The following is a 12,149-nucleotide window of genomic DNA, read 5'->3' as shown; positions in this document are numbered from 1 at the left end:
TATAATACACTTTGCAAATACTTCACATTCTTGGCCTGATTAATCAACTTGTGTGACCAAACACACACTCCAAGTATGCCATTTTACCACACAAAATTATTTCTGTCTAAATATTTTTTTTGTTTTACCATGGTACAAATCCAATCCATTAGATTTGTAGTATTTACCAATGCTGCAGCAACCCACACAGTCTTTCTTTCACAGTCAATTTCATTACAATGGTGATTAATCTTAATAGATTAATTTTCACCATTAATCTTTTGAGATTAATGGTGAAAACCCAGATATATTGGATTACCAAAATGTTACTACAAATTTTAAAGGTGTGCATGATCAGTTCATCTTCATATATAATTGTATTGCTCATATCTGAAGAGACTATTTTTGTTTGTATATTTAAAACAAAAAAGAAAATAATTTAATCAGGAGTTAATGTTGGTTTTTCTTTGTCTGGTATTTCAGACGGGAAGTTGACCAATCCACTTCCCCTCAGGATGAGCTAAGATGACATCATGCGTCGTCTTGGTTTTTCTCCACCAAAATCCTTTTCTCGTTGCACATCTAACGTTATGATAAAAGATTGTGGGGGTCACGGCAGTCAGGCAGCCTGATTCTTAGTGCTCTGCCTTGCTGTCTCAATATTGATTCATCATCTTGTTTACAGTCTGCTTGAGTAATCCGATATTACTGTTTCTAGGGAGTGAAACAAAGCAGAGAGAAAAAAAAAAACGCCTTTGGGTTTGTTTGTGTCCTGGTGACTTCAGGAACCTCTGTGATTGAATATGTCTTAGCTCAAATGTCGCTGTCAGAGATGGTTAATTTCATAATAATTGGACTTTATTTGGTTTGCGTTGTCAGCAGACAGCTCTTGTCTCCTCTCTGCATCAGATTTTTGTCTCCCAGACTGCCTGGCTACTGTGCTGCTGTTTGACTTCCACCGGGGCCGACCAGCATCCTTGGCAGTACCCTTGAAACCATGGAGGAGATATGGCATGAGAGCTAGTGTTTGATCTGCGCTCAACTGGGCCTGTTTGCAGGGGGAAAGAATTTTGGAGAAGGGCATAGGACAAGTTATAGTGGAGCTGTTTATGAGCAGAGTCGTCCAGAGTGTGGAATGAGCCTGTCGGTTCTTATGGGACCTGATTAGAAGAAAGCACACACAAAACAATTTAAATGTGCAAAAGAAAAGTGAGTTAAATGTGAAGAGTATAGACCAGTTTATTAAAACACAGACACGTGAAAGTAAATTGTGTTTTCACAAACAATTTCCACCTTGTACAACACAATTCTGCTTCGTCCAAGCAGAGTTTGTTGGTTACAACTTGCTGTTGGAGCATTGTTTTCCTCCTTGTTTCTGCTCCTGGCCCGAATTGTGAAGGATTCTTCTTTTGACTGCACCTGGTTATTATAGCTTCGCAAAAGGAAACATTAGTGAATAAACTGTATAATAAAACATATATATGCCAAGCTTTAATAAAGCTTGTCTTTAAACATCGTCAACTTGTCTTCTGACAATGATAAGAGTGCGCCACAGCTACAAACCTACCCTGATATGTCAATCCACCTGAACTGAACTGAACATTCATCAGAGAAGTAGCCAAGAGGACCATAGTGACCCACGGCTCAGGTGGGAGAACCTGTTGAATTATGCACTCCATAATTCTGGCGTATATGAACGAATCGCCACTGTTGAAGGAAACCTATTGGAAATTCTGGTTGCAGAAAGTTATCTGGTCAGATGAGACTAAAATTTTACAGTTTTTTTTTTATGACTGCATGTGGAGAGGCTAGCATTGCCCATCACCCTGGAAAACCTCAGTGAGCTATTTCTTTCTTTAGCATCAGGCTTTAGCAGGGACAGGGAAACTGGTTGGAGTGTGAACAAAGATAGCGATGAATACATGCTCTCAATCCCATCCTTCTTTGAAAATTGAATTTCAGCAATTTTCAAAGGAGCAAATATTTCAGTCTGTAGATGTTTACATCTGGCAGACAGGTAGCCCAAAAGACTTGCAGCTGCAGCAGGATTTCAGCAAAGAATATAAGGCACAGCACACTTTTCAAATTATTCCTAATAAATGCAGAAAAACCATTCATCATATTTTTTGATGTGACAGAGCTGAGACCGAAAGGTCACTGACGTTTCACTTTGTTTCTGTTTTTCCTTGTCATTTTCCTTGTGCCTGCATTGTTTGCTAATGGTGTGGATGGCAGAAGTAAGTCACGGCTGGTTAAGATCATCCGTCCATTCGTTTCACGTCAGCGTGTTCGTGCGTCCGCCTGCCTTTTGTTACGAAGTGAACAGGAGACCTGCTGTTTGTTCGCTGCAGCTGCCGGCCTCTCATGGATCGTTCTGGAACCAGGGTGCTGGAGCGTCCAGCTGGGGTGTGCGGGGGTCAGGTGAGGGTAACAGGAGGGGGAGTTGAAGGGGACGTGCACAAAACGGTGCTCAGGTCAGGGCAGCTCTGAGAGCCGGACTCATTAACATTCCTCAGCTTCAGAGAGCGCCAGGCCAGTCGGAGCGAATAATGGCTCAGGTGGATCAACACATCATTATCCAGATTTACCTCTATTGACGCAGCTCATGATTGATAACAGGATCTAATTATGTCTTCTCCAGCTTCAGTCAAATGTTGCATCAGCGTGTTGCCTTATAATTGACAAGAGTCTTGCGTTTTTTATGGGAGAAAGAAAAAATATGGTGCAAGTTTCCAAACAGAGATGGATTAGTTTGCGCCTCTGGCCAAAGTATATTTTGTTGTGTTTATAGCAACAGAGGAGCTGGTCCATAGATAGGAATTTATCTGGAGATGAGCGCTCATGGTGTCCGCTGCATTCTTTTTTTTATCTTCTTTATCAGTGCATGTGAGCCTGCATTCATCCAAAGGAATACATTGGCTCTATTTTAAAACACGTTTTCATCACGACTGGTCAGTTTCATCAACATTTAGGATTTTATTATGAGAGGCAGACCCGTCAAAATTTGGTGGTTGATTTTTTTTTCTTCCACATTTTCTTCGCAAGATCTGATTTATTTCTAAGAAGTTTAATGTAAAACGAATTCCAAAGATTTTCTTCCCCCATTATGGCATAAAGAATTATTATCCATGAGTCACAGAAAGCAGTCGCTGTAAAACAAGATTCTACTAATGTTTTAAAACAGAAAAAATGATGACGGCAGTGATATTTTGAACAATCTTTAGCACCTTAAATAAACATTTAGCACAGTTTTCATAGGTAGTTCCATAAAAACTGCAGTCTAAGATTCTAAGTCTAAGATGCTGGATTTCCAAATCCAGCATCTTCAAAGAGCAAGAGAGGTAAACACTCAACAGGATACAACAGAGCATTTTTGATTTTCTTATTCAGCCTTCCTGTTATCTGCTCGATTCATCACTGTCTTGAAGAGAATAGCCAACCTTGAGAACTTTTCTCTCAGTCAAACTTTTGTACTAAAGAGTGTTAGCATATATTTTTTTTATCATTGTTTTAAGCACTTGGTCATCAGAAAAAGATTTACCTTTTAGTTTCTGACTGGTCAGTTTGATCAAGCTGAAATTCTGCTGAATTGGATCTCCAGCTGACATCTGTTATCAAAGTGACACTGTTTTTTTTGTTTGTTTGTTTGTTTTGTTTTTTCAAAAAGCAACATTTATTCCTACTGCTGCAAAAATAATAATGCCACTTGTAGTACCTATTTTGACTCTGACTGGGCTTTTCAAAATGACAGTTCAAATTGGTCTATTTTATAAAATAGATGCAAATGCAGGAGCCTTTTTTATAGCAATAAGTGAGGGAGGGGCACAATGGTACTCTGTCATTAACACTGTTGTAAAAATCACCTGCATTTAAATGCAGGTGATTTCTCTGCAGTCTGTGTGACAGGATTTTAAACTCTATTAAATACATACAACTAAATAACAATTACCACTTTTTGAAAACCTCGGTACCGGCAACAGTGTGACATCCCTGCAGATTACTTTGGACTCTAGAGCTCTGAAAAGGCTTTCATCGAGATGTGCAACGGCCCTGAAGGTGATGTGACCGCCGGTCACGGAACGGTTGGCCGGAGGATGTGCCGTCAAACGCTGATGAAGCAGAAAGTTATTCAAGGTGTTCAGGTCCTGCAGATGCATTTAAATGCAGGTGATGTGAGGAGTGCAGATACGCCACAGCTTTGTCACACAAAGTCCTGGCTTAACCAAGATTTCTGTTGAGCTTTTCCAGCTTGCAGACTGATTTGCCTGCAATACAGACACTGAGGTGTGATTTTGTTCAGTCATGTCGCTCTGCTGTTTTCTTCTTCTTTTTTTTTTCCTTGGAAAGTCAAAGAGCAAAACAGGCAGAGTGGGTTGGGCATGGGGGTGGAAGGCAGTGGCAGCGATGGGAGTGTTGCGGCTCAGGACGAAGTTGCTTGTGCTGTCAGCATAGTGAAAACTTTCGCCCCTGAGCTCTGACTCATTAACCGCAGCTCTGCACTTCAATGAGATACAGTTCAAGCCGTTAAGCTGCCAAGCAGGATCGTTTTGTTGCTTCAAAACAAGAATCCAATAAAGAGTTACTACACACAAACAAGCCACAGTCGACCGACAAGAGGAATTATTTCTCACGTTAGAAATAACGTGAGAAATAAACTTATATTATTGCTTTCAACATGCTTTCCGTGCCGTAATGCTGAGTTTATGGGTGATATTTTGTTGCATAATGCTCTCTCTGTTCCTGCTCTCTCACAGAGGCTCTCCTGATGATTACTCAACCTAATGATAAAGAGGTGTTGTCCTGATTGCTGTTGGTCCAGCACTGCTTATTTGTAAGCAAGGTAAGTTACACTCTTGATCTTATAGAAAGGTTATTCATTATTAATTTGAGGTTATGTAATAAGCACCAGTCCTCTGTTAGAAACGTAGTGTGTTTTGATTTGGATCCCCCTTTTCCTTTAGATGTCGACGACCTCTGAAAACAGGATGGAAGGGTCTCACACTATGAACCGAGAGAAAACCTACAAGAAGGTAAAGCCAACCAGAGCTTTGCTGTGTTGTGGTTTATTTCCTTACTCTAATGCAATAAACCCAATTCTGGTAAATGCTTCAGTTTTAGAGCCAGTGAGTCCAAAGCAGCTTTACTTCTGAGTAACTTGAGTGGGTTAAAATGTCCTTGTGCTGCAGCACATAATGTCCTGACCCCTGTTAAGGCTGGCTGCCAGAGACCAGTCAAGTGCTGGTCCCACTTGTTTTCTTTGCCTTTTTTTTCTTCCTGTGGACGTCACTGAGAGTGGCAGCATTTATAAAGATGTAACCATAACGTTTCCAGTAGCACAGCGGCCATCTTTGTCTTAGGTTGGTCTGAATATATTTTGTTATTTTTACCAAGAGGAATATTTGTTTCCCAGGAGCTATTTTTAGTTGGGTTTGGTGGTGTTATTACATTTATTTGCATTTTCTTGTTGCACTACAAAACAGTTTTATTCAACTCGGTTTATTTATACGCCTCCGGTTCAAAGCAAGTGGCGCCCAACGGCAATTTACCTACAAACGCATCCAGTTGACATACACAGAAATAGATGACCACAAACACATTGGAGATTATTTAATTTGGAGTTGTCTTTAGTTTGAAACACACTAAAGCAAAACAATAACAGAAATATTCCCACAGCAAAATGGTGTCATGTAAGAATATTATCCCAGCTGTGAGTCACTATGGTGTTTTATAATTCTTATTTTGATTTCAATCAATGATGTTAATTACAAAAAAGGACTTATTTTCTCCACTATTTGTCCCGTGAGAACATCAATAAACATATATTTGTGTTGCGTAGAACAATCATTTCAGAATTTTCACAAAGTATCACTGAATAATTAGATGCAGATAAAGTAATTGATGAATGTGACTAAAAATATTTCCGTACATTTGCAGGTAAAGTAACTTTACCCTAAAAGTTGTTTTTTTCTTTTTAATCAAGTTACTTTATCAGGAAAGAAAATCAAATTTTAAGAAATATTTGTTTTAAAATGACATTTTCGCACAGTTATTTCTCCAAAACATTGCTTTATTTTAGGCCTTTTTACACGACTTTGTCAAGGGCGGCAGCAAATTTGCAGAGCGCTGCAAATGTCTGCAGGGTGTCTGCTCCAACAGGGCAACGTTTTAATCCTTGCTATTTTAGCGTTCCAAGTAAACCTGCTGTTTTTCTCTCTATTTTCCCGTCAAGACCACGTCATCGGCCTTGAAGGGAGCCATTCAGCTCGGCATCGGCTACACAGTGGGCAACCTCACCTCAAAGCCGGACAGAGACGTTCTTATGCAAGACTTCTATGTGGTGGAGAGCGTCTTCCTGCCCAGGTTAGTGCTGCACTGAGCAAAAGCGAAGCACAAACGTGGACGCACTCCGTTTTCAGTGTGATGTAAAAACCTCAGCAGAAGCCTCTAAATGTTAGTTATTTGTACAATGGGGGATTGCAGAGGAGGAGCACGGTTTTCATCAAATCTCAAGGTTATTTCACAGCAGGAGGCCGTGAATCAGAAAACGACTTCATAAAAAGCAGCTTACATGTAAGTGGAAACAGCCTGAAACAGCTGGCTAAAGTCTGCAGATTTGTTGTGCTTTTTTTTTTGCCCATTAATATATATTTTTTGTTACAAACAATAAATAACTAATCTTGCCCAGTGGGTAAACTGCAGCCAGAGCCTCTCCATCATCATTTCTCAGCAGTCAGTTCTTCTCGTCTGAGTCTTGATGCAGGGATGCTACTGTTCCTGGGGATTATCCTCCCAAGAGCTGTGAAATCAGCTTACTGCATGCCTCCTGCTGCTGCTGCGGCGCTCAGCAGACATCATCGTGTGTCCTCTCCGTCTTCTCAAGTTGTCTTCACAATTACATCATCAGCTTAGAGAATCATTTGATATGATCTGAAGCTCAACCAGGAATTGTTGGAAAGTAGGTTCCTCTCCATCCATCATCACACAGCTGGAGCTCCACCGCTTTCTTTGTCTGGATACAGAGCGCAGGGATTTCTAACCTTTGGCATCTGACACACGTGACTTTTAGATGATCAGCAATGGTCATTTTACTATAAAATGAGACACTAATAAGAGTTTTGTGATCAATTTCTGGATTTTCTGAAAGTTTTGTCTTTCTGATTTCAGTTTTAGCCAATTCAGACTGTTAGACAACAGCAGTTAAAATATATTTTTTCTTTCTTTCCTACTGTGTAGAGCCATTATTTATTTAAATTGAAAGCAGAGATGTCACACCATGCGCATAAAAGAGCCATCACTGTAAAACAAGATTTCACTAATATTTTATTACCAAGTCAAAATGAGACTTGTGTTGCTTTGTGAAACTCTAACACCATTTTAGATTAGGGATTAGCACTGTTAGCAGCATTACTAAGATACCAGTCTCTGTGTGTGGAAATCTAAGTTCTTAACTCAGAGGTTTTCAAAAGGCTGCAAACAAAAATCCTGAAAATAATTCAGAGCAATTTTGCTGTTGTTTGTTCAGCCTTCCTGTTATCTGTTGAAGTATCACTCTCTCACTCTGTCAAAGGCTGGATTAACGTCAGGTCAGCATGTTGTGTCGCATACAGATTCCTTTTAAATGACTTCCTACAATCTTTGTGGGAATGATTTAAGACCCATCACGGGTTTGCAGAACCTGTGAGTCTCTGTGGAGAGATTTTGGCCTCTTCGTCCTCACAGGACTGTTTGAATTCAGTCACATTGGAGACATTTTGGGGATGGAGAGCAAGTTTAAGGCGCCTCCTCTGCATCTCAGTCAGAATTAGTCCTAGTCACCCAGATGTGGCCCTGCTGGTGTGCTTTATGTCACCATCCGGCTGCATAACGCAGGTTCACGTTGAAGGACGTTCTCCTTCAGAACACAGGTTCTGTTTAAGTGATTACCTGCTCGTCCTGCTCAGGCGGTAACCATTTGAAAATGTCCTGTTGTACTTACCGAGGCTATCTTTGTCCAATTCAGCTTTATTAGAGGAGCTGAAAGATAAAATAAAATTTATTCGGGGAAAAATATTGCTGTAATGAACTGTTCCTTATTCCAAACGGCTTTTTTTAATACAGATTTTACAAATCAATATTGCAATGTTGATATACTAGTAATATATTGCTCTGCCCTATTTATGTATTTTTTTTAGTTATTTGGTTAGAGCTCATTTACTTCTGATTTGTAGTTTTCCTGAGTAATTACTTATTCGAACTGGACTTTGTATTTCAAGTCTTCAAGCTAATTTATGATTAAAACTCTTGAAATGTCAGAGCTGACTGATAAATCATTATCCCAAGAGAGTCTTATAGTTATTTAGCCAAGAATGTAGTAGTTGAGAAACCTGCTAAGATTTATAATAGCCACAATAAAAATAGCTGTAATCCACTAAAAAGGGGGGTTGTTTGTGTGGACACACACACATTCGTCAAACGAGGTTGTGTTTAACCCTCAGGTTTCAGGAAGAGAATGAGAATCCTGTCAGGAAGTACTTTGTGGTCTTTGCTTTTGAGATGCAACACCAGGATATGCAAACTCACTCTGGTCTATGCAAACCTGTTCCTGGCACGCACACGTCTCCTATTTCTGAGCAACGGCCAAACATTACTCTTGTTGATGCTGCGGCTTCTGATTGAGAGGCGGGAGTATACACCCATCAGTGTCATCTGACATCATGTTTGGGTTGCATAAAAGCTGCAGAGGTCCAGCTTTTCTTTGAAATATAAAGGCTTGGAAGGAAGAAAATTACCCAAGTCACAACAAAACACTCAGGAGAAATTGAATGTTCTATATCCAATACCTGACATAAATGTTTCTTTTTTGATTCTCTGCCTTCTCTAAGCAGTTCCCCTTTGGTGAAAACAGAAAACATTTTTATTTCTTTTCTCAAAGACTGAGAGGAAGGTTAAGCGATGAGCTCTTGTCTGTCAACGCTCCTTCTCGTCTTGATCTTCCTCTGGAGGTTTATCGGCCGCTGTCAGTCTGGTTTTCACGCTTGCACCCTGGCTTTGCGCTCCTTTTTCTGTTTCACTTCCCCTTCTTCTCAGTGGAACTGCAGGCGACTGTCTTTCTGATCAGATTGGATCAAACATTTCCATGAGCTGCTTGCGCTCATCAACTTTCCGTGACAGGTGAACACGGCTGCCGTCCTGCACTGAACAAAGCAGTCAAATGACTTTATGGGGTTATATTACAGGGCACAGCCCAGACTGTTGCCCCAGCACACAACAACAAAATAGTCTGATTACTCGGATCATTGTTTAAGAACCCTGATTTGGAGTCGCCCTGGAAAACTTAATCTTTATTAACCCACTTTCATATTTAGGATCCACAAAAACCAGTTCCAGTGAGCTTACGTCGACTCACTCTCAGCGTATTATTGACATGCAAGTTCATCTGTCGCCGTTCTCCCCTGGAATGAGAGCTTGCTTGGGAACCGAATGGGGCCAGCCTTTGTTAAAGCCTGTCTGAGAATGTCCCGCAGTCCAGCCAAAGATGAAAAAAAAATCTAGGTTATTGTGTTGTTTTAGGGCTTTTTGCAGGTCCTTTTTCTCCCTCTGAGGAAAGGCTCATGTGCTGCTGATTATAGTTTAGGTCCAGTAATCAGACTCACCTTCAGCCTCCAGGCGAACTACACTACACCGGCCTTTTGTTGTTGTTTTTTTTTTGTCATGACAGTTGTTATGTATCCAGGTTCAGGTAGATGACTGAACTGAACTCTGTTCATGCATTAATGCAGCTTTTCTCAACCTGCTGGTCCTCAGGGCCCACTCATGTTTTAGATGCATCTCTGCTCCCGAACACTTAATTAAAAAGAGTTCATTATCTCCTCTGTGACAGTGGAGAAACACTCCATCACTGGCTAAAAATACAGCGATTCCACTATTCCAAAGTCTCAACCATAATGAGATTGTTGTTTATTGAGATTTTATAGGAATAATGCGTCTTATGCATCTCTTTTTTTTATTTTTCATTCCTTCCCGGCTTGGTTTCGTCATCACGATACAGTGAGGGAAGTAACTTGACTCCTGCTCATCACTACCCAGACTTCCGCTTCAAGACGTACGCTCCGCTGGCTTTCCGTTACTTCAGAGATCTGTTTGGCATCAAACCCGACGACTATCTGGTAAGACCCAAAATCTTTCCAACACTCTATGTAACTGTAGTTGATGACTGTTTCTTTTTTTGTTGTTGTTTTTTACCGATGCAAATCAGAAAAGTGTGCCATACTGCCAAAACCTTGTAGAACAATTTCTCACATCATTTGCAGCTGCAGCTCTCTGCCCGTTCTGCACATTTATTGTCAAAAAGTTTTATTTACTCTTTCCAAAATAGCTCAAGCTCGTATAGATCAGATGTTGTGTGTGCGTGTAAACATTAGTTTTCCAAGTCACAGATTCAACAGCAACTCAGGCTGCATATCAAGGCCCATTGTCCCATTGACCTCCAGCCAGTTTTCTTCCATGATTGTATTTAACTCCATTCGTCTTCCTGAAAGTATCCACACGACATAATGCTGCCACCACCATGTTTCACAACAACGCTAAATATAAATATAAATGAATCTGGACTTTGGTTGCTGAGGTCAGCATGGAACATTTTAGTTGATGTGAGAAAAAGGTTCCATGAAAAGCCATGATATTAAATATGATATTTAAAATCCTTTTAAATTTCTTTTTTTTTAAGTGGCAGAAATGCTCCTAGAAGTTATTGTTAAAAAATGAGACAAAAACATTTTGTCTCTTTTTGTGTACAGTAGTGTAAAGCGAGTTCATGTGCTGCGCTGACCACTAACAAATGGTGCCTTCTGTCAGTGCTGCACTTTTTTTTTTAAGTAATTTGTTTTTTTTGACCCCACCCTTCAGTGATGTTGCATCTAAACATTCCCCACAAAAACTCCTCATGTTAAGTACTTCCATGACATTCCTCTTAGGATGTTAGTCGCTCCCAAGCAAAAGCTTTCTTCCTGTTTAAATGCATTTATGGGAAAAAACAACCAAACAAGTTCAATGTACGAAGGGAATTGGTTGTTATCGTGAGTCATAACATAAGGCAGCTGCACTTCTGTTTCTGTTCAAACAGTTTTTTACTAAGATTTTCTTCAAAGACATATATTCTGGTATTTTTAAAAATTATTTCTGATTATTTCCTTTCAGATTCAATGCAAAGCCCAGATGTTACAAGCTAATTCAAACTGTTAACACATTTTACTCCGACAAGATATGAGCAGAGGTGATTAATTCAAGAACTGATGAAAAAGTAAAAGTTTAGAAGTTTTCATCATCCTCTTTTTGTTTGTTTGTTTGTTTAATCCTGTTGTTTTCCTTTTAAAACTTGTTCAGGAACCAAGTAAGAATCTGCAGAAGTCCCTTGTTTTCGAGCTCCTCTTTATGCTTTGTTCTCAGAACCAAATTAGATTTAGCGCGATGTTATGACTTTATCCTGTTATGACTTTGTCCTGTTATGACGCCGTTTGCCTATTTCCCATTTGCCTCCAGGCCTTTTCATGAGTCCAGCCAGCTGTATTCTTTTTTTTGAACGCTGACATTATTTCTGCACCAGCGACAAAAGACAAAAAAAATAAAGAAAGAAAAAAAAGATTAACTTCAAGGCAGAAGAGCAAGGATTTCATTAGGCAGGACAAAGTAGAGAGTTTGCTAGAGTTAGTCGTGGCTTCAGGTGGTGATGGATTCAGTCAGGCAGAGGCCATGCAGCCGAGGCTAATTAAAACCAGGAATAAAAGCACATATAAAAGCGATAAGCTTCAGATGTGTTTGTGTCTCTTATTCAATGTGACTCCAGATGGTGGTCGGCTGTCTCCAGGGAGAGGGAGCAGATGCCTCCAGTGTTTCTCGTCTCCTCTGAACATGTTGCTCTCATAACGCTCCGATTAACATCCAGCACTTCTCCACAGTCTGCTGCTCACTTTCAGTGCCACTTCTGGACGATAGTTTGCCGTTTATGTTAAGATTTTTCTTATTGCTGTCAAAATGTGTCTGATTAACCGAGAGCTGAAAAGATAATGTTCTGTCTTGGCAAAGTGCTTCCTAGAAATAATAATGTTCAAAAACTAATAAGAGCCACGATCCGTCAGTCTGAAGGGTGAATTTTTTTGAGGAGGATCGAGAACTTTTCTGTATTTTTTTGTTTT

General features: G+C 40.0%; 1 protein-coding gene across 1 annotated transcript in view; it reads left to right on the top strand.

Moving 5' to 3' along the window:
• Positions 1–12,149, top strand: part of pip5k1bb (phosphatidylinositol-4-phosphate 5-kinase, type I, beta b) — a 35,074-nt gene that overhangs the window by 7,599 nt on the left and 15,326 nt on the right. The window contains exons 2-5 of the mRNA XM_055048832.1: positions 4,734–4,819; positions 4,941–5,009; positions 6,209–6,339; positions 10,007–10,124. Coding sequence (XP_054904807.1) covers positions 4,941–5,009; positions 6,209–6,339; positions 10,007–10,124 — 318 coding nt within the window. The 5' untranslated portion in view covers positions 4,734–4,819. The remainder of the gene's footprint in view (positions 1–4,733; positions 4,820–4,940; positions 5,010–6,208; positions 6,340–10,006; positions 10,125–12,149) is intronic.

Source organism: Poeciliopsis prolifica, unplaced genomic scaffold, assembly GCF_027474105.1.
Source record: "Poeciliopsis prolifica strain line A6 unplaced genomic scaffold, Auburn_PproV2 SCAFFOLD028, whole genome shotgun sequence".
Classification (NCBI taxonomy): Eukaryota; Metazoa; Chordata; class Actinopteri; order Cyprinodontiformes; family Poeciliidae; genus Poeciliopsis; species Poeciliopsis prolifica.
Note: the sequence above shows the minus strand (reverse complement) of the source record. Positions and strands in the feature narration are given on the sequence as shown.